Raw genomic sequence first — 23,980 nt, forward strand, 5'->3', positions numbered from 1 at the left:
CGCAAACTACGCGTTTTGATATTAAAACCAGAAACTTTGCCACGGCGTAGGCCATTTGCGTTAGATTAAAAGCGGAAGCTAGGAGGATTGCGTCGAAGACCAAATACATGTATGGTAGAGGCTCAAACGAGACCAACGTGCGCTTTTCGCGAACGGTAATTGTTGACAGCGACGAACCAGAAGTGGTTGATGAGTTCGTGTATGTGAGACCGCTGGTGGCCGCGGACAGCAACACAAATGAGGAGATCCAACGACGTATTCAAGCAAAACATCGAGCCTACTTCGCCCTTCTCAAAACGGTACGATCAAGAGGCATAAGCCACCGTACGAAGCCGACAATATACAAACTCCCTACTAGACCGATAGTTTTAAGGATTTGACAATGCGCACTGAGGACATACGTGTCCTTGTCGATTTGTCGATGTTGACTAGGTTAAATATTTTACTGAAGTTTTTGGAGCGTCTTAGTAGGAATACGAAACCTAAAAATAAAAAATAAGCAAACTCGAGTTCGAAAACAGACACTGAGGAAGCCTGCAAGTCGTAGGCGAAATACGTATCTGTCATTGAATAAAATACACATAGTAGAATTAAATTGGATAAGTTTTCTTATTTTTTATTTTTAGGTAAATATTTTATACGTTGTGTTGTAGCAATAGGACACCATACGAACCGTTGCTTTTCAAGAGATGGCGCTTTTCTAGTAGTAGTAAAATCAAAATTTCTCACTTATTTATGTTTACTTACCTGAAAAACAATCACTAATCATATTTTATTTGTGGTACAGTTACTCTGTTATATTTAATTTTCCTGACTTCTGCCTAATTTTGATAAAAACAAACATTTCCTATACCTCTCCATAGCATCTTACTACCAGTCAACCGAGAGCCCTGAAAAGCTAAAGCCCTATAAAGATACGTTTATAGAGTAAGGAGAGTAAGGTTGCTGTGTTCAGTAAATTTATTGTCGCGCAAAAATCAGCTGTTTCCGAAATGTACAATATGCATTACGAAGTAACGACATCTGTTGTATTCAACAGGGAAACATGGATAGTTTCAAGCATACTCTCACGCAACGCGCATGATGAAGCACTTGCGCCAACTTCTGTTATTTCTAGATAGAATTAACAAAAGGGCGAATGTCGCAAATGTAAACAAACCGGGTGAGAGTTACTTTTTGTTGGACCAGCATAGGGAAATCAACCCTCACTCGGTTTGTTTACGCTTGCGACATTCGCCATTTTGTTAATTCTATCTTCATTTATTATCAGAAACAAGAGGCGGTGTCCTATTGGAACGCGAAACTGTTTGTGTTCTAGATTTCGACCGGTCGAAACAGCCTGCTGTATGCTTTCCAATCCGCCCAATGGGATATTGAATTGAAACGAGAAAATGAGAAAAAAATATACATCGTACACTTGTTTCCTTTTAAATGTTAACTGAATTTACTTCCTTTTCTACTATTCTATCAAATTTTCGGAAAAACGGCGCTATTTGGATGATATATTGCAATTTATTGGCCATGCGTTGGTTTTATAGATCCAATTATAGTGCCCTTACCCTAATATATCGCTTTCATCGCCAACGGGACCTGGTCGTGAATTGCGAGACTTGTGTTGTTTGAGTCTTGGCTTAAGTGAAAATTTGAAATGATCGTTTTTATTGGCGATGGAATGAGGCTTCAGCGTTACGTCTGTTAGTATGTGCTACTATTGTTCCTTCTTTCAATGAGCGTTTGTAGTAAAAATCTTCTATAAGGTAGAATACGCCAATACAGTTTTTAAAGTGAAAGATGATTTATTAAAATAGGAGAAGTTGGTGGTAAGAAAAGAAAAAAAATGATCAAGACTAAAAATTGATATTTGCTCAACGTTTCGACACTTTGTTGGTGTCTTTACCTCTTGAAGGCCCATCAACAATTTGCCGAAACGTCGGTAAAACATCAAATCTTCATAACAATTACTCTGAAGACTGCCTTGCCAAATATTAAATCCACGAGGGAACGTCTGTCATTTTTACGTCGATTTTTCAATTGTTTCGTGCTTCTGTTGAGGTGAGAAAACGATGGGATATGAGGTGACTACTTCAGAGTAAGCAACCATTTTTGCAACGAAAACATTTATATTTGCAAATCTCCAATTCTACATATTCCTGCTAGTTCTATTCTCTGTTTTTTTCCACTTCACCCATTCTGTCTGATACTGCACTGCTGACACCGCGAGGAAAGGAAAGACCGGTGGTACCTAGTAAAAGCTTGTTTTCTTCTCTATGAACTTTTTTTTGCTTTTTTTGTTTATTTTTTCATTTTTTTAATAACGTTATTCTTCTTACAGCTTAAAAATTCATGTCTTATCATAGAAAATAAAAGTAATAATTTAGAATCAGATGATGTAAGCAAATGGAATTGTGATTACATGAAGATGTTCTCCGTATTGTTGTTGTTGTTGATGTTGTTGTCACTGCTTGTTCTTTGTAGATGTTGTTTACAAGTAAAAGTTTAAAATAAATAGAAGCTTCGGGTTTTCAGTTTCCCCACCGCAATGAAGGGTGAGAAATTTATTCTTCCGCTTCCTCTTCGGTACCGGTGAGCATAGAGATCAGGGCAGCAGTATCGATGAAGCCCTTATCGTCGATGATCATCTGATCGAAGGCATCGTCAACTTCGTCCTCGGTGAACTTGTCACTGCCCCAGTGGGTCAGAGCATAACGGAATCGGTCGCCATCGATCTTGCCATTGTTGTCGAAGGCTTTGAAGGCATTGATGACAACATCGTCATCATCCTGGCCACCACCCGACATGCGGTTGGCAAACAGTGTCAGCAGCTGGGTGAAGTTGAGTGGTCCCGGAGCTTCGCCAAGCATTTCGTCCAATTCCTTATCTGAGCACAGTTTGCCCAGGGCATCGAAGGTCGAGCGAAGATCGTTCTTGCCAATCACACCGTCCTTGTCGTTGTCCATTAGCTGGAAAGCCTGCAGGGGATAATAACGATAGCATTTTATGTTTGCTTGCTTTGAAAGGTATCAAGTTGATTGATTTACCTCCTTAAATTCGGCGATCTGCTTCTGGGAGAAGAGGACGAAAACGGAAGATGGAGCCTTCTTGGCTTTTCGGGAGGATGAGCCGCGGGTAGATCCTCGCTGAGAGCCGGAGTCGGAAGGTGTTGGTGCTGCCGGGGTCTCTGCTGGAGTATCGGCGGGAGTCTCTTCCTTGGAGGAGGCCTTCTTCTTGGTCTTCTTTTCCTTCTTCTCAGACTATAAATTAATTGAAAACACCGTACAGACATATTAATCACCGATCAACCGGTTGTAATCGCAATAGTGGCCTGGGATTCCATCTCGCATCTAATTGCAGATCTTCGCATTTCGTCATGCCTCACTAAATGTTACATGGGGGGTGTAAGGTATTAATTTTCCACCAACACGATCACGATACTGTGTGTTCTATTAATAGCGTTAAATTTTCACGACCTGTGCGCGCCTACTATGGTTGTTCGTGTTGAGCGAGTTTATGTAATTTTCACCGAGTGCCTTGCATGCCAGTTTGTGAATCGAGGAAAACAAAAACTATTTTTGGAAATGTGCAAGCAAGAAACTGCTACCCTAGATTGGTTCGTTGAAGATTTGAATCTAAATTATAAGCGGATTTTCCGAAAACCGGAGCTAGTTAGTTTAGTCGGAGATTACAGGATTGTTTAAATACGAGAATTATCTTTACTTGCTAATAAGTTTGCATTTAGTCGTTTGATATCGCAAAAATGACAAACTATTAATGCGTTGCCATTGAAAGTAATTCAACTCTTTAATTTCCAAACAGCAAGCAGTCTTTTATCTATCAAGTGATTATTTCAGATCAGCTGCGGAAACGGTTAATATGGAAGTTTGCCGTAGGCAGCGAAGTTTAAACTCTAGCAGCTCACACTGTTGAACATGTTAGATTACTTTTATAGTTTACGGTGATGATAGTGTAGAAAACAAATATTTTTTTAACGCTTGTACAGCATCCTATTATTATCCTATTGTTTCATTCATTGGTTATATCTTCAACGTTTTTTCTGCGTTTGAATTTTTATGTAATTTTATGTTTTTAACACTTGCTTCACCATATCTAAATCATCATTTTAGTTAAAAAGTTTTAACCACTCTCTTCAAATTTCTTTTATATGAATATAACCGTCACTTTATCAGTCACATTGCTTTTTTTTAACCGGTACACCAACTTCATTAAAAATAAATGCTCTGTTTTGCACTTTATGATTTTGGGAATTATTTTTATCAGAAAGGTTGCACTTGGAATCCGAAGCACTTTTACCAAAGTGGCACTCTCCCAACAGTTCCATCACCCAAGAAACTTACCATGATGCTTGGGTGTTCTTAACTAGAGCGACTTGACTTGACTGAAGCCCCTGAGCGACTGATTGCCCTGGTGCGGTCCTGCTGATAAGTACGATTCGTTTTTCTCGGGCCACACACACACTTTCGCGATGCAAAACACGGACTCGGACACTGTTCGTCTATAGAGTTGCCTTTTTTAGATCAAGACGGTTGCCCCAAGAATTCTTTTTATATTTTTTGCGCCGGTATCTGCCGACACCGACTGACTGACTACGGAGGCCAAATGGGTAGCGAAGAACAGAGGGCTAAAATTAGTCACCCACAACCATAGAGAAACACAACATCACGCACACACGCATTCGCCGTGCTGCAGTAAGAGACGACAGCTTGGGAGGCTGCGTGGATGGGTGGTGTGAACCGACGCACATGTTCAGGTGGGTGGAAAACTGGGTGATGAACTAGACTCATTGAGTTGCGCAGAATTCGCTGAAATGCCATCTTATTCTTCTGGTCGATAGCGTATTACACAAATGTACAAAAAAAAGTGTATTGGCAAAATGAAAGCATAAATTGTCACTTCATTAAATTAAATATCGTGCAAGAATGAAAATGGGATTGGGAACCTGTCAAATATTTAAAGTGCAGTTTTTCTATTAAAAGTCGAAAACAATTTTTACACTAACTAAACATGAAGAGTTTTAAGGAAACTAGTTCATGCACCCGAGATAAAGTATTAAAAGGATGACTAAATAAAAAGATGAAATTACGAAACAAAAATGATGACAAAAAGTTTAGATAGCAGTATACAGTGCCGCAGAAAACAAAATGATTAAACGTGTAGGCGATAATAGTTTCAGATTTCTGAAATCACCCAGTGCTTTATGCCAACCGAAAGATCAAAGAACAATAATAAATTGAATTTTCATTTTAAAGCATTTTCGTTGAAACTTTAATGTCAGTCTCTGCAGTACGTTAAGTCATGAGAGTAAAATAAAGTTATAAATTGAACAAGTTTTCAGGATTTGGACATCTTTTTACTGCAATTGATTTCCATTACAAATTGCTTTATTGCTTTTCATGAGAGCTACAGATTGTGTTCTATAGGAAAATGTATTCTAACTACTAACTACAGAAAATACAGGAAAGTTTATGAAGTTATGATTTATATGGACGCAATACCTTTCAACTAAGATAATTAATTCCAAAAAATTTCAAAAAGGTGGTTTTAGTTGTAAGTACTCAGCTCTAATGTAGTGTATTTTTTATGAGAATATTTTTATGCATTTTGAATTTTTTCAAAAGAAAACTTGCATGAGTTTGTCATTTAACACTATCGTAAAAGTAGCACAAACTATTGGTCGTGCAAGAATCCCAGAATCCTCAAGTTTTATGCAATTGTAGAGTGGCCGCACAAATTCTTGAAAAAAAATCTCGACATTTACGCGATCAAATTCGACTTTTTGCCGACGAAGATGTTCTGTTTACAGTTGCGAGTAAAACTATCATTCATCTGAACTACAAGAAATTGATGAAATGCTCCTGAAGCAGTTACATCGTACACACTTTCTCTCGTCGTCTCTTTATTTGTTGTCAGTCTTTTTTGCCTAAAACAATGCCCAAGTAACCAATAAGCATTTCCAATGCAATTTAAATGCAAGTCAACAAGCATTTAAGTTGCCTTAAATGCTACTTAAATGCTATTTTGACAAAATATGCGGCTAGTTTACTGCTAGCACTTTTATAGTGCTGACAATGCTTATTTGCAGCTAGTTACCGACAAGAAGAATTTAAATACAATTGTGGATGCCAATTTACAACTGCTATGCAGTCAAAAGGCTGATAAACAGCAACCTGCAGTATAAAACGCCAGGGATGCTAATAAACGATTGGATTACTGCTTATACTAAGGCTTATTGGTTACCTGGGTAGTAATGCTCATAAAATGGTTTTCACTTCATTATTTCCCACCGCAGTCTCCCAACTTTCACCAGATGTACGGTGGGAATCTCCCCAAGTAGCGCCTGCAACTTGTGGTTCATACACCTACGCCACTCTCCGTACTCCGCCAAAAACAGTCCACAACACCTTTCGTTCAAATACGGCGGTTTGTTTGCTTTTCCTTTGCAAACCTTACGGACGAAGTAAACCATATTGTTTTATTCATACGGCCTATTTTGTCAAGTCCGTAGAAGACTACCGATCTGATTAGCGTTTTGAACATCGTCAGCTTTGTGCGGCGTCGTATGCTCCTTGGTAGAAGCGTCTACGAACTCATCAACCACTTCCAGGTCATCTCTGTCAATAATCACTATCCGTGGGAGGCAAACGTTGCTTTCTCTGGAGCCTCTTCCTACCATATATTTGGTTTTCAACGCATTGATTTGTAGCCCTATTATCCTAGCCTTCGTTTTTAGTCTGGCGTAGATTGCCTCCGCTGTCCCAAGGTTTCTAGTAATGATGCTGAGAAGGCTAGGAGTTGGCTACTTCTGCTGAAGATCGTTCCTCTCGTTTCGTGACCGTTCGGTGGATCACAACTTCAATAGCGATAACGAATAACATACAGGACTGTCCATCTCCTTGCCGCAACCCTCTGCGCGATTCGAAAGAACTCAAGAGTGTCTCCGAAACGCGCATGTAGCACATCACTCGCACCACTCGACATTTCTGGAGGATTTGTCGGAGAGAAAATTTGCCTGTAGGGGTTTTTGGGGCCGGGGAAGGTTCTTATGATAGTTAGCGACCCCTCTCCCCACTAAGAGGGGCCCCAAGCAACCAAAAGTTCGAATTTCACTTAAGGAACAAACTTGAAAGTTCATATTTGGTTCAAATTTAGTTCCGCAGAACTTTCTTGCTGAACAACCAGACACTACATTTGTAAACCGAACTTCATTCTCATTAAAGTACCGTTAATAACTGTAGCAACTTGAAAGTCCAACATGCAGCTTAAAAGTTCAACATACAACTAGAAAGTAACTTAGAGTTCGGATAATGGTGTCTAAGGAAGGTTAACAAGCTTTATGTCTATGGAGGTATAGCTTGCTAAGCAGCTTTACCTGTAATTAACCGAACTTCAAAGTTGCCCAGAGTTCGCTGCATAGAGCGCTACGCAGCTTCTGAAGAAACTTTGGCAAAGGTTCATAAAAACAGCACTTGTAGTTCTATTTTTATACTTTTCCATTTTCTACCTCCGCCTCCTCCTAACTTTTGTAAAGTCGGTTCATGCGATTAAGATAGACCATTTAAAAAAAGCCTAACTAACACCCGACCGCTACTGGATTTGAACCCGAGCGTTCCTTCGTTGCATGCCTATCCTGATGCATTGCGCCATCTCTGACGCCGCTAGTGACATGAATTTTGCCGATGAGTTGTTCTTAAGTGTAAGTTTGTTTCGGGGCTGTGATAAATGAGAAATTAGCACATCGAGTAAAAACGATGCAAATGGCATATTCCAGCAACGGAGCAGTGGTATGCGTCTAAGTTACCGAAAAGAAGTGCTCGAGTGCAAATCCCCGAGGTTTTTATGTTGGTGGTGTGTGGTAAGTTACAATAAATTAATATTTATAAAAAAACAGTTGATTATTAACCGAAATTAAACACCTTAGTTAATGAGAAATGTCATGAATCTGCAAAACAGGAAGAAGTGGGAGAATACTCCCCCAATCTTTTTTATTTTGAAAATTATTGGAGTTTCTTTTTGGGCTGAACAGTGTTCTATATAGCGACTTAGGCGAACTTTTTGCGAACTTTCTAGTTCTGTTAGAAGTTACTTTGTATTCCCTTCGAAGTTTAAACATCAAATACGAACTTGAAAGTACGGTCAATTACTTAAAAATGAAGTTGGATAGAGTTCTATTCATGATCATTTCGTTGGCTGATTAAGCCAAAAATCCCCTTTTATCGGAACTTTTGGTTACTTGGGGGGGCTCCCATGCAAATGAAACAAAAATTTCTGCATAACTCGAGAGGTAATCAAGCAAATGGAAGCAAATTTGGCATGAGGGGTTTTTGGATGCAAGGTTTTTTTCTATGGTGAATTAGGATCCCTCCCCACTTTAAGAGGGGGGGCTCCCTTATAAAGGCTGGCAAAGGGTGAACATGTGCATTCCATTACCTCTGTTCGCTAACTCCTATTCCTACCTCCACGTGGTGCCGGCTGGGTACGTAACCTCGGTTGTCGTACACTAACAGGAAAGGGGGCACAGTGGCTTCGGTCCATATTAAGATGGAGCCCCATCAGCGGGATAAGGACCTTAGGGTAACAGCCTACTGTACCGGAACAGAAAAAAGTTAAAGAAAATGAAAGAAGAAATCTCTCTGGATTATTGGCAACGACCTTTAGCATGAAAACACGGACACGAATCGGAACATGAAATATACCAACTTTTGCCCAGCAGGACAAGCTAGCTCAACTTGCTAGGGAAGCTAACCGCCTGAAGCTTGAAATCCTGGGGCTGAGCGAGGTCCGCTGGCCGGGTACTGGCGAACACAAGACATCAACCGGGCAAGTCTTGCTCTGCGGAGGGCTCCGTAGCCGCAAGGTTACCGAGTCTGCTTTGACAAGCGGGTGGTCATGGGTTCGAATCATAGTAGAATCAGATCATTCGTTGTTAAGTTACTTTAGCATGGGTTTATTCTCAGTCCCTCCTCATTTATCCTTCCTTCATGCTGAATTCTATATTACCCGCTGGAGCCTCTTAACAGTGCAAAAGTCCCTCCTATAGTTAAGTGTACTGGTTAGAGGAACGAACGAGTCCTCGCCAGGGACGGCTATAATATGGGACAGTACTGGCAGCGAGGAACGAGCGGGTAAGGTAGAGCAAGACTTGAAGGAAGGGTAAAACCTTAGTACACACAAGCACGCATAAAAATTAATAAGCATATCGCTCACTCAATAGCGATTATAGCGAAAAGAAATGCAGTGCGGGTCATACAGCAAACACCCGGGCGATATCACAATAGACCAACGATACTGGTCGCAGTGATGAGTCCACACATGAAAAAAAAGTCTTGCTCTACTCTGGCATGCGAGACGAAAATGCTACTCGAGAAAGAGGAGTTGGATTCCTACTGAGCCCGGGGACACATGCGGCCCTGATGAAGTGAGAACCGATAAACTTGCGAATAATCGTTGCCAGATTCAGAGCACGGGTTAGAAATCTTACAGCTATCCAGTGCTATGCACCAACAGATGCTGCCGATCTACAGTAGATGAAGAGCTTTTACAGTCAGGTGAACAGCGTGACTGACAAAATCCCGAAGGGGGATCTCCAAATCTACTTGGGCGACTTCATTGCGAAGATTGGCTCGAACAACGCGGACCTTGAACGCGTCATAAGACACCACGGCCTAGGAGAGATGAGCGAAAACGAAAACAACATGGTCATTGGTGGATCGCTCTTTCCCCATAGACTAGTACATAAAGTCAGGTGGGTTTCCCGCGACGGTCGAACAGAAAACCAAATCGATCACATCTGCATCAGCAAAACCCTTTGTCGAACAACTTGAATCCCGAGCTTTGGTGTTGCCACCTGGTGGAACCGTCGAAGAGCAATGGACCGGCATCTAGAGCATCTTCATCACAACCAGTGATGAAACCCTCGGTAAAGCGCGCAGTGGGCGGAGGGAGTGGATTTCGGATGAAACTTGGAGGAAGATCGACGAGCGGAGAGAGGCGAAAGTCGGCATTGAGCGAGCGCGAACCAGATCGGCTAAGACAGCTGCCCGTCAACGATACGCCGAACTGGAGAGGGTTGTTAAACGTGCTTGTAGGCGGGACAAGAGAACCTGGACTAACTCCCTAGCCGAACAGGAGGAAACCGCCGCCGCCAATGGTGATATCCGTTTGTTGCTATTTCTCGCCGCCTTGGTGGTACCAGGATGAATGCAAAGATGCCGCTTAAGGACAGAGCTGGTCAGTTACTGACAGACCGTACAGAACAGCTTAAGTGGTGGACTGAACATGTTTAACACCTCTTCCGAGTTTCAAATGTCAGAGACCAACAAAGCCAGCAGCGTATGACGCCTACAGTTCGTCGAATTAATCGTGTTAACTCGGAGGCACCATCGCTGGATGAAATTGTAGCAGGCATCAAGAGTATGAAATCCAGTTGAAATGCTCAAAGCTGACCCATATTTGTCAACCCAGATGAAGTATCAGCTTTTCAGCAATATATGGGAAACCACAACTTTTCCGGTAGACTGGATGTAGAGAATATTGGTTAGCAAAGCAAAGCCTAGGTGCTACATTCCGTTATCGAAACTTGACCTTCTGTTTTTATACGACGACAGACTTCGCAGCCAGCTGTGAGAGTACAGGACAATTGCAGGGCCAGTTGCTACGATCCTATTGACTCTAACAGTCTCTCCCAGCCGAGGTTCGAACATACGACGACTGGCTTATTGGGCCAGCGTCATACCTCGAAGCCAACTGGGAGGACTGGGACTGGGAGGAATATTGGTTAAAGTCCCTAAAAATGGAGACCTAACTGAATGCGGTAACTGGCGTGGCATCACGTTGCTCTGTATTACTCTCAACCTTACTCTGTAAGGTGATCTTCAACCGGATCCAGGAGAAGATCGACATCGTTGGTTGAGATATTAGTTGGAGCAATTGACAGTAGACCACATCGAGAATTGCCTTGGAATCCTCTGACGATGGAGCAGCCAAATGACTTCGACCTAGCCGACGACATTGTCTTGCTCGCACAACGCCGAAACGATATGCAGAGCAAGTTAGATGACCTCTCCGAGAGCTCCCAGGCAGCAGGTCTCACAGTCAATGTAGCAAAAACTAAGTCTATGGTAGTGAACATTGACAATTCCATTCACAGTAGCGGGACAACAAGTTGAGCAGGTAGACGCCTTTCAATATCTTGATAGCCAGACAACGCCCGATGGTGGTACCACGACTGATATAGCCACACGGATTAGGAAGGCCAGGGGTGCCTTTGCAGGTATGCGAAACAGTTGGCGCTCAAATCAGATCACTCTACGTACGAAACCCCGAATCTTTAATCAGCGCTGCTGTACGCCTGCGAAACGAAGGGGTCAAAAAACTGTAATTTTTGCGTTACGTAATTTGTGTACTTGAGGTTTTTCGCGAAATGGTATTCGGCGAAATATTGTACAATCACGGCGAATAGCTATTCGCTTTCTGGTTAAGCAATGAGGGGAGTTGTTTTCTACTTCATTGTGAGGAAAAATTGCAAATTTGTATATTAAACTACCCATCCCAGGTAACCAATAAGCATTAACATAAGCAGCAAATCAGCATATCTGGCATTTTATACGGCACGTTGTTGTATATTAGCTTTTTGACTGCATAGGTGTTGTAAATTGGCATCCAAAATTCTGTACACATACTTCGTGTCGGTAATTAGCAGCAAATTAGCATTGTCAGTACTATAAGAAGGTTAGCAGTAAAGTAGCTGTATATTTTGCCAAAATAGCATTTAAGTAGCATTTAGGGCGACTTAAATGCTCATTGGCTTGCATTTGAATTGCATTGGTGATGCTCATTGGTTATCTGGGATGCTTTCATAGTTACGTAACTGCCAAAATGAATCATCTAAGGTTGAACTCCTCAGAAACTTGCAAAACTCGAAATTGTGACAAAAATCATCCGAGATCCATGACTTATGTACAACACAGTTTAATTTGTCGCATAAAGCATAAAAATTAAAGCGAAATATTTGAAAAAAATATTGTAAACGTAAAATTTGTGATGCATGTTGAAGCGCCACCCTACTAGCACAGTTGTTAGAAACAATCGATATATGACTAATTTCAGTTATACATAAGTTGCTGTTACAAGAAGTGCAACACTCTCTTGGGCATTTTTCGGCCCGCAAGAACCAGTTTTCACCACCCTTAGACTTCAGTTTTCGCCACCCCAGAAGCATCATTTTTATCTTGTTCATGCCTAAAAATTTATTCATATTTATATTTTATCTAAAAAGTAGAAATCCGTTGAGAAACAACTGATTCCATCTGATATTCTCAAATCGATGCATTGAAATTCGCCAATGACGATATTTAAGTGAATTTATTTTGGAAAAGAATTTATTACAGCAGTCCCCCGACTAAGGCAATGGGTGGTTCTGTACGCCCATGGCGATTTCTTAGATATACAGTAACTAATAGAGTTGATTTTTGGTACATTGTTAGTATGTGCTAATACCTAGTCAACTACCAAGAATCAACTTTATTGGTTAATGAACAACTGAGATATCGCGATGGGCGTAGAGCACCACCCATCGCTTTATTCGGGGGATTTCTGTATTATCAAAATCATTTCGTAACAGCTTGGTCGAGCAAGCTTAATATTTATGCCAAAAAAGTGTCTATAAATATCAATCTATAAATTATAGCTCCAAGTCAATAACGCTGCCACGTCTCATATAGATTTACTCAAACTTCTCTTCTGCTTTCTTTTTTAATATATTCCTATCGAGCACCTTAGAAAAACACAACTGTGGCAATAAATTGACATCGAAAACATCATGAAATACAAAACCATACATAACACGGCCGTCTAGTTACCCTTTCAGGCTAATCCAATTCAGTGATTCATTCGAAATATGTCACAAAACTAAAAAAATGATTGAATAAGTTATACGTACAGAAATAACACTTCTGCACACAGGCAAGCTTCGACAAGAATCGTTCCACATGCCGAAATACACATAGGAAGCATACAGCATGTTCGTCAGTTTCGGTTTGAGGATTCGAAAAATTCAGCAAATTTGCTACTGAGAATCCAACCGCACGCCGCTCGGCAGTGATTCAACTTTTGCTTGCTGGCTGCTCGCTCACTCATTAATACACCTTGCAATGGAATTTCGGAAAATTTCCACCAACTAACCAGCAACATATTAGAAACAAACATAGCTGCACCCACTAGAGTCGCATACTTAGGAAAGCAAACTGACGTAATATTTTTTCCGATTGGAGCGAAATCTGCTATTCTGGCTGGGTTCACATTCCTCTACGAATCCCCCATTATTCGGGTATGAACTTCCCAGGACCTATTTTTGTGTACTCAATAATTTGCTCACCATTTACCGCTAAGTAGAGGAATACAATTCAATACATCTAAATTTATCTTCGACCGGTGGCGTTTCGCTGCGGTGACGTCTTCTGCGGCCGAGAAGCCAGAGCGAGTGGCCGACCTCGAATTTGAACAACAGGCTAATTTTTGTTTATTCAACGTACGAATAAATCTAGAGGAATGAATTTAACACCATTCTGTTAAGGTACAATGTCGATTCTAAGTGACATCGGCTGGTTGTGGAAGCCATTCACAAAACGAAATATGAAGACAGTGTGATTCCGGAAGAAATCGGGAGTTTGGTTTTCGCAGTGAATTAAACTTGCTTGTTCGAAAGTATTCCCTTCATCATCTTCTTGTTTGAGTAAATCATTTAATTTCCTCTTTGTATTCGATTATCTATATAAACATTTACAGCGGAACGTTAAAAGTTGTTCATCTGATCGGTTAGCTATGTGTTATACAACAAGCAACTCTAGATTGAAATCTGAAACCCTTTTTATGAGATAAGACTATCGGATAAGTCCTTGTTATCAGGGTGTATTGGGATGGGGCATTCAATGTCGGAAGCTAAGGGTTAAGACGTTACGTGTAATTTTATGGGGACATAAACAAGTAAACATTTTGAACAAGCACTATTTTTTCAGCATTTTCCAGTTTAACTTTTTATTCAATCAATTTGATCATCGTATGATTACAGAACGTCTGTTTCTTACAACAAAAAAGGAAAGCCTTGGGCTTAAACGTTCTTTCTAAGACTTGACATTTCTTTATCGAACGGACTTCACGGTCTATTAGAGTACAGGACAGTTACGGGGATAGTGCAACAATCCTACTGACTCTATTTAGCAGCACCGCCTAGCCGAGATTTGAACATACGACTCGCTTGTTAGACCAGCATCGTACCTGGAAAGCAACCAAGCGGTTTTCTTACAACTATACTAAACCTATATTTGAAATTAGTCAGTCGAAATACACGAATTTATTGCAAAATATCGTTGGAAACATGTCGGTGGAAAAGTTCCCAGTATCAAACAGTCATGCTTGCTTGTTGCCATTTCTTTTTGTAAAATTAAATTTGATGACTTCAGATAACGAGTAATTTCGTCTGCTGCAATTAATCGGCATTCACTACATGTTTAAAACATATTGAGACCAGAATTATTGCACCACCAATTATATTTCGATTATTGAATTGCTACTGTAATCTAACTAAAATCTATCATTGTTCTATTTAACGCCTTCAAACACTCCATTTGATTCGTGTGTTCGTTGCAATGTTGCATGTTTGTTTTTATCAGACCAACAGTGTTTTGGTGTCTTTGATCACATTTTATGCCGACTTCAGGAGCCGTCTCCACGTTTCTCGGCCTTGGGCTGCCGCTCTCTAGTCGCCTCTAACACCGACTGCTCTAGCATCCACGTTAACAGCGCTCATCCAACGGGCACAGGGTCTGCCTCGAAGTCGTCGGCCTCTGTCGGGTTTCCTGCTGTTTTAGTCCTCGTGTTTTAATTGCTTCATAATATCCGCATCTTTGTATACTTGGTATGCTTCATGATTCATGCGCCTGCGCCAAACTCCTTCGTCTAATATGCCGCCAAGAATTGATCGCAGTATCTTACGCTTTAAAATGCAAAGAGCTCGTCGGTCACTCTCTTTCAACATACACATTTTGTGGCCGTAGAGTACCACCGTGAGAATTAGCATCCTATAGAGCGCGAGTTTTGTGCGGAGTTTCAGGCTAGGGACCTCAGCTGACTACGTAATCCGTAGGAGGTCCTGTTGGTAGCCGCTATCTGCCTTTTTACTTCATGACTCACATCGTTGTCACATGTCACTAACGTACCAAGGTAAACAGATTCGTCGGCCATTTCAAAAGTACTCTCCATCTAATGCCACTGCAGTTCCAACACCCGAAGGGCTACCACCTTCTCTACCAGCCATCATATACTTTGTTTTGGCAGAATTTATGATAAGCCTTATCCTCGCTTAAGATGCGTGTACGCTTCTTCTACAGCATTACGTGGCGTTACTGTTAATACCGGATCGATGTCGTGCGCAAACCCTAGAAGCATATGAGCATGATGATGGTACCGCTTCTCTGCATGCCTATCTTTCGAATTGCTTCAAACCATCAAACGTCACAAACGAGTCCGATCTCTCACCCGCTATCCTGACACTTGATTTTGAACCATCAAGGGTAGCACATATCAGCCTAATCAGTTTTGCTGATGGAAAACCATGTTTAAGCATAATCTGCCACAGCTCACTTCGTATAACTGAATCGTACGCCGCCTTGAAAACTATAAGCAATTGGTAAGTCTGCAAGTTGAATGCCAGCAGTTTATCGAGGATTTGTCTCAAGGTAGAAATTTCTAGAGCAACATGTGAAACTTATGTGCAAATGAGAGGTTCTCTCCTCTCTTCCGGGTCACCTCTCTTCCGCGTATCACAACGATTTAAATGCAGTTGAACGAATTATTTTGCATAAAACGGGTGCTGACGTTATTACCCAACAAACATTTTTGTTGAACAACAGTTTATTAAGCGCTGATTACCCGGTAATAAGCTGTACAATGGTTGAACAAGCTACTGTTCAATAAAAATGTTTGTTGGGTAGCTAGCTATTGGCTAAGAAAAATTGCATTGGAATGCATTTATGTCGCTATGATAAATGCAAGAGAGGAGACTCGAAGAGAATTTCCCATTTGCACATTGGCCCTTTTCACATGTGGCGCGAGATTTGGTCCATCGTGGAGCGTCCCTCTCGCAACACACGCATGGGTATCCGCCAACAAAGGTTTTCTGCTATGGCCTTAGTATGAGAAACAGGATGCGGGAGAAAATTTTATATGCAGAATTGAGGAGAGTAATGCCTCAATAATTGCTGCATTCGAGTCGATCGCCCTTTTTGTAAATAGGGCTTATGAGACTTTTTTATGAGACAGATCATAGGTTGTTGCTTCTCAATCCATTCGTCCTCGTCCAAAGTATGTGGATCCACAGCTTGTCCATCATGCTCAATCGTTATCCTGTTTCCGTTGACAGCTCTATCGTCTGGCCACCACCGATCTTATCAGGTTCCCTTCCTTGTCGTTGGACATAACAGGAGTTAGCACGGTCTAGTTCCGGATTCTGTTGATCGTTTTAAAGAAACTTCTCGTATCGTGCCTATCGAAGTAATTCTCCGCCTCGGCAAGAGCGCGATCCCACTATTGGTGCTTCTTACGACGGTGAAATCTCTTTTCGGCAGCTCTATAGTCTCGTTATCTCCCTCTCTCTGTCACAGTTGTCACAGATAATATGTGAGTTCTGGGTCGATTCTTGTCGTCTCTCCACTCGTTGACACTATGCGTCAAACCACTCACTGGAAATGGCTGCAGAAGTAGTACCCAACACTCCTCACGCTGCAGTACTGATCGCATCGTGGATGTGCCTCTCCTTCACTCTTGGTTTCAATTTGAATACGTTATACAATCGGTCGCGAATCTTGCTTACTACATGATAGTGGTCTGAGTCGACGCCAACCGCCTCTTAAAGTATTCGAACTTGTGTTGATCGCCATTTTCGGTTGCGCGACACCTTTAGTGCCGAAGAGCAAGAGGTACTTGGCAATTAATGACTCCTGCTTCGAACACTCTATCGGAATGTAGATAAGCAATCTGAAGTTGATGATAGTTTCAGTTTCCAGGATTATCGTTTGCAAGACTTCATCACTCGGGTAATGCGGAAGATCGTCAATCACTGACATGGCCGTCTTAAATTGTACACGACCTGATTTTAGCGCTAGTAAATGTGACAGCACAATCCTCGTGAATTTGGTTTGCCAGCAAGTTGCTTGCCCCACGAAGTTTGTCTTGTTTGTACTTGGTGAACCAAGCATCGCAGACCTGGTATAAAGAAAAAGTGGCGCATCTCACACTGTCTTTTCATTTGCGTGAAAGAACCGTACTCCTACCGCGTGAAATATAGTACTCCCGTACCGTGTGAAATATAGTAGGTATTCCTCCACTAGAAGAATGACTGCAGCGTGCTTCTTGGGCAGTAGAATCGGATATTTACATCTACCGGTATAAACAGTACTACTGTAATTCTGCCGCTCATCCGTACTGCCGATACTAGCAAAACAGTCCCTATATAAATGGGACTGTTATGCGGACTTACATTTGAAATCGATAATGGATCTCCCGAAACCCCTCTATCAGAATAACTTCTTCATCAGTATAGATCTCATTCTGTAGCTGCCGTCAAACTAGGATTTCAGCATGCTCAAGTTTCTTCTAGCTCAACAAAGCCACATTATGACACTTCTCTCCCTTGAAACAGCGAACAACTTTTACTGTACACAAGTCGGTTCCATGTTGAGATCCTAGAAACGTCTATTAATAGTGTATGCTCCATACCTACTTACTTACTTTAGAGGCAACGGTCCGTTACCGATCCTGCGCCGAACGAATTATGGTCCTCCAGTACCGTCGGTCCTGGGCTGCCGTTCTCCAATCCCCACGAACACCAGCTGAACGTGCATCGTCTTCGACAGCACACACCCACCGGGTGCGAGGTCTACCTCGGAGTCTACGGCCTCTTCCTGGTTCTCTCCTGAACATAGTTTTGTCTACTCTTTCGTCGGGCATTCTGGCCACGTGCCCAGCCCACCGCAGCCTGCCACATTGCACTACCTTCACTATATCAGCATATTTGTATACTTGGTACAGCTCGTGATGCATGCGTCTGCGACACACCCCATTTTCCATTTTGCCACCAAGTATAGATCGCAAAATTTTACGCTCAAAAACCCCAAGCACACGTCGATCAGCTTCCTTTAGCGTCCATGATTCGTGTCCGTAAAGAGCCACCGGGAGGATTAGTGTTCTGTAGAGCGCTAGTTTTGTGCGAATTTGCAAACAACGGGACTTCAGCTGGCTACGTAAATCGTAGAATGCCCTATTCACGGCTGCAACTCGTCGTTTCACTTCGCGGCTTACATCGTTGTCACATGTCACGAGTGTACCGTGGTATATAAATTCCTCCACTACTTCATATTGTTCCCCATCTAACTCCACCTCGGCACCATCACCACATGGTCTCTCACGTTCCCTGCCAGCAACCATGTACTTCGTTTTGGCGGTGTTAATGGTAAGTTCCAATCTCGCCTCTTCCTTTTTAAAGGGCCTGAAGGCCTCTTCCACTGCTCTACGGTTGATTCCGATGATATCGACGTCATCCGCAAAACCAAGAAGCATGTGAGATTTCATGATGGTAGTTCCATTCCTTTCCACGTTTGCCCTTCGTAATGCACCTGTTCTTCCAAGGCAATGTTGAATAGCAGGTTCGAGAGTGCATCCTTTTGCTTCAGTCCATCCAACGTCACGAAAGCAGCTGAGGTCTCACCCGCTATTCTAACGCATGATTTGGATCCGTCCAGCGACGCACGAATCAGCGTAACTAGTTTCGTCGGATAGCGAAGTCTGTCGTGTCGTCTGTCGTGTTCTAGCATTATCTGCCACAGCTCATTTCGTTTGACTGAATCGTACGGCGTTTTAAAGTCCACAAACAGATGGTGTGTCTGCAAGTTGAACTCCCGGAACTTGTCTAGCAACTGACGCAGGGTAAACAACTGATCCGTTGTGGAGTGACCCTCACGAAAACCAGCTTGGTACTCGCCGACGAAGGACTCCGCTAACGGTCTCAGTCTGCGGAACAGGATACGGGAAAGCACCTGTGGGCAGAATTGAGCAATGTAATTCCTCGAGTTTTTACACTCCAGTCGATGTCCCTTTTTGAAAATTGGGCAAATGAGGCCATCCAACCACAATACCACCATGCTCCGTACCATGGCACAAGAAAACACCGCGTAGCTCAAAGACTGTCTCCAACTTCTTTTTCGGTAGTTTTGATGACCAATGCTCTGACAATTCGCAGAAGAAATCCGGCGCGTTTTGCTAAATATTTTTGTCGAAAATAGGCTTAGCGGCATTGAGTTTGGACGGCACGTAATGCCATTCGTGAACGCTATTGGTTGACAGAATCTCTCTCACTCGAACAACCAAAGCAAATCAAAGGCAAGGTGCTACATTCCGTTATCGAAACTTGACCTTCTGTTTTTCTACGACAGACTTCGCAGCCAGCTGTTAGAGTACAGGACAATTGCAGGGCCAGTTGCTACGATCCAACACTCAAAATAATCCGCACATAACTAATGGAAAATTTCCATATGAAAATCGTCATGATTATTATGTGTTACATATAAATACAATCCGCCCAGAAGTACACAGGAAAATTATATGCATATGAATAGTATGTGCAAATTTTAAAGGTAAATTTTAAAAACACATAAGTGGTAACTGTTTGGCACATAAAGTTCATTTACTCGGCACGTGAAAAAAATGTATTTGTGAAACACATAGAAACTATACGAAAAGTTTTCTCAGTGTATTGACTATTACAGCCTCTCCCAGCCGAGATTCAAACATACGACGATTAGCTTATTAGGCCAGCGTCATACCTTGAGGCCAACTGGGAAGCGAACAACCACGAATTAATAATAATAATAACGGCGACTCCTCCCAGTTCGCCTCAAGGTATGATGCTGGCCTAATAAGCCAGTCATCGTATGTTCGAATCTCGACTGAGAGAGGCTGTTAGAGTCAATAGAATCGTAGCAACTGGCCCTGCAATTGTCCTGTACTCTAACAGCTGGCTGCTGTCGTATAAAACAAAAGGTCAAGTTTCGATAACGGAATGTAGCCCCTAGGCTTAGCTTGGCTTAACGGCGACTTAACCAAAAGAGCGACCTAGTAGGATCGGACTACAGAAATCGTCTAATTGAAAGAATACCTAGGCTCAGCAGTACATTATTCAGCATTCGTAAGATCCGATCATCGCATCGTTTAACTGGAGACGAAACTTCGGTATAACTCGGTGAAACTTCGTGTCATCTTCGTGTACGTTTGAAAAACCGTGGTTCTTTTTCAAGACCCGTTCCTTTGAATGCTCTTGTGAACCACCCAGGTAACCCAAAAGCATTAACATAAGCAGTAAATCAGTTGCTTACTAGCATATCTGGCATTTTATACTGCACATTGTTGTTTATTAGCTTTTTGACAGCCTATTCGCATTAATTTGGCATTCGGCATTCTATTCAAATTTTTCTGGTTGGTAATCAGCTGCAAATAAGCATTGTCAGCATTATAAGATTAGCAGTAAAGTAGCTGTATACTTTGCCAAAGTAGTTTTTAACCGTTATGTGTTCGACAGGGTACCCGGGTACCTTTTCAGCTTTCAAAGTACGAAATTCTAAAGTTTTTTTTGATCAAGGATACTGAAACTCTGTGACATCTAAGAACTAGTTGAATTGCAACTTTTCATAAAATAAGTTTTCATGTAGCACTTAAGGGGTTGGAATGGGGGGGCTTCGAATTTTTTTACCCCTTAAGTGCTCGACAAGGGTACCCGGGTACTCACAAATTGAAACGCTTGTAACTTTGGCAATTTTTGACCGATTCGAACACTTTTACCACCAAAAGATTCAGGAACTTATCCACTTCCAGTGTGGTTATAACAGAGTCGGAAGTGGTTCATCTGGTTCCCGGAAATCCGGCAGTCCGAGGATGTGTTCCGGAATTAAAGCACTTTTTATATTTTTGGATGTAATTATAGTAATATGGGTGTCCAAAGTTCTTCCAATTACTCCGAAAGGCCATTCTTCTTTGTTTTAAAACAATGCAATGAAATATCCTCGGAATGGCCATTCTGCGACAAGTTCCCGTGGGACCTCCTGTGGCCATAACAGTCCAAACAGTTGGTTTGCAACACTGGCAATATGGGTGTCTAAATTCATGAAAATATTCCAGAAGATCATTTTTCATTGTGTTGATTCTATCTGATGATTTTGCCACGGCATGGCCATTCCGGAACATATTCCCGTGGGGCTTCACAGTTGTCCAAAACTAAAAATATGTGCGCATTAGAGTTTTGAGTGGGAAAACTTGATTTTAGGTTTATGGAACTTTTGGGAGAGTTTCTTGAAATTAAAATTTCTATCGTATGGTGAAATTCAAATTTTGAATAATCCCCCTAAAAGTGAAATAAAAAATTTATTTTTCTGCAGCTTCAATATAACACATTGATGAGTTCTGCAAAGTTTTAGAGCATATTATTACAAGAAATTTTGCTGAAGACCATAACCTTCTATCTCTTCAGCGAAGATAGAAAAATCCTATTTCTTAGATGTGAATCGTCAAAATCAGTTTTTCTATTTTAGCTTTTTTTGTAGTTGTTGTATGACTTTTTCAGGTTTTATAAAGTTGTACAAATAGTAAAAATACACAACTTTGTCGAATGTAGTATACCTCTATCTTTGCTTGTTTAGGAGCTGTAAAACTTTTGTTATAATAAATACCCTAAACCCCCCCCCCCCCCCGAATTACTCAGCTATGCGCAAACAGATATAAATTACATTACATGAATCTGAAACTAAATAAAAAACTACAAAAAGTCAGGAAGTTTCATTTGTATCCGTCTGCGCATAGTCGCGTAATTGGGGATCAAAATTAGGGTATTTTTTATATCAAAAGTTTTATAGTTCCTAAAAAAGCAAAGATAGAGGTATACTACATTTGGCAAAGTTGTGTATCATTGCTATTTGTACAACTTTATAAAACCTGAAAAAGTCATACAACAACTACAAAAAAAGCTAAAATAGAAAAACTGATTTTGACGATTCACACCTAAGAAATAGGATTTTTCTATCTTCGCTGAAGAGATAGAAGGTTACGGTCTTCAGCAAAATTTCTTATAATAATATGCTCTAAAACTTTGCAGAACTCATCAATGTGTTATATTGAAGCTGCAGAAAAATAAATTTTTTATTTCACTTTTAGGGGGATTATTCAAAATTTGAATTTCACCATACGATAGAACTTTTAATTTCAAGAAACTCTCCCAAAGGTTCCATAAACCTAAAATCAAGTTTTCCCACTCAAAACTCTAATGCGCACATATTTTTGGTTTTGGACAACTGTGAAGCCCCACGGGAATATGTTCCGGAATGGCCATGCCGTGGCAAAATCATCAGATAGAATCAACACAATGAAAAATGATCTTCTGGAATATTTTCATGAATTTAGACACCCATATTGCCAGTGTTGCAAACCAACTGTTTGGACTGTTATGGCCACAGGAGGTCCCACGGGAACTTGTCGCAGAATGGCCATTCCGAGGATATTTCATTGCATTGTTTTAAAACAAAGAAGAATGGCCTTTCGGAGTAATTGGAAGAACTTTGGACACCCATATTACTATAATTACATCCAAAAATATAAAAAGTGCTTTAATTCCGGAACACATCCTCGGACTGCCGGATTTCCGGGAACCAGATGAACCACTTCCGACTCTGTTATAACCACACTGGAAGTGGATAAGTTCCTGAATCTTTTGGTGGTAAAAGTGTTCGAATCGGTCAAAAATTGCCAAAGTTACAAGCGTTTCAATTTGTGGGTACCCGGGTACCCTTGTCGAGCACTTAAAGGTGTTTTTTTTTGTCGAACACATAACGGTTAAATAGCATTTAAGGCGACTTAAATGCTTATTGGCTTGCATTTGTATAGCAATAGTAATGCAATGCTTATTGGTTACCTAGGCACTTCATTTGAATGGCTCGTGAGCCGTTCGCTCACCTCTACTCTGGAATGAGTGATATGTGCGCGTTTCGGGGATACTCTCGAGTCCTTTTGAATAGCGCAGTGGTTTGCGACAAGGATATGAACTATTCTGTATGCTATTTAGGATACCATTGGAGGTGTGGTCGGTACTTGTCGGACTACTGGACTATCCCGCCACATTCGTACCCAGCTGCTCCACCACAGACAAACAGACGAGACACTCGCGTTAATTTCATCGTCCAATCAAAAACCACTTACACCACAGCGCAAGAAGTATTGGGTACTGCTGGTATCCCGAAGCAGAGCTCATACCTTGACTGCAATGCAACTGCCACCTCAGAACAGAGAAACATTCCGAGATGCTAGAGTTGTCAAAAGAGTCTCCACCGTCGGGATCGTGTCGTTGCGCAGGTGGAAAATTGCTCCGACAGGTACGATATAAGAAACATTTTTAAAACGATCGAGAAATTCAGAAACCGGATAGTCTCAACTCCTGTTACATGCCATGGGTGGGTGGGAAATTTTATTACAGAAAGATCGGAGGTGTTCAGGCATTGGAACCAACACTTCAATATTCTGTTGAGTATTGGAAAAAGCCTTCGACAGAAACAGGAAAATGATTGAGAATGATGAATAAACTGTGGATCCATTTTCTGTGGACGAAGTGAAAAAACAAGCTAGCAAGCTGAAAAACGGTAAAGCAGCTGGAAAGGACGGCATCCTTGCTGAACTTTTCAACATCGAAAGCGAGTTGCTATATTATACAATCCATTGTAAAACTGTGGACTGAGGGGAAACTACCTACAAACTGGTTCGAAGATTTCAGATGTCCTTTTTACAAAAATAACAATGAATGGGAGCAATTGAAGTTTGCCAAATAAAAAGAAACCGGAACTACAACTACAATAACAAAATACAGCACCTAGGCTTTGATTTG

General features: G+C 41.4%; 1 protein-coding gene across 1 annotated transcript; it reads right to left on the reverse strand.

Annotated features, from left to right (window-relative positions):
* Positions 1 to 2,115: 2,115 nt before the first annotated feature.
* On the reverse strand, positions 2,116 to 4,464 carry LOC128738872 (myosin regulatory light chain 2). Its single transcript, XM_053834330.1, has 3 exons — positions 4,353 to 4,464; positions 3,039 to 3,251; positions 2,116 to 2,969 (listed from the first exon to the last, which is right to left on the reverse strand). Exons 1-3 carry the CDS (start codon positions 4,353 to 4,355, stop codon positions 2,556 to 2,558), a joined length of 630 nt encoding a protein of 209 aa, XP_053690305.1. The 5' UTR covers positions 4,356 to 4,464; the 3' UTR covers positions 2,116 to 2,555.
* Positions 4,465 to 23,980: the final 19,516 nt, after the last annotated feature.

Source organism: Sabethes cyaneus, chromosome 1, assembly GCF_943734655.1.
Source record: "Sabethes cyaneus chromosome 1, idSabCyanKW18_F2, whole genome shotgun sequence".
In the NCBI taxonomy this organism is placed as follows: Eukaryota; Metazoa; Arthropoda; class Insecta; order Diptera; family Culicidae; genus Sabethes; species Sabethes cyaneus.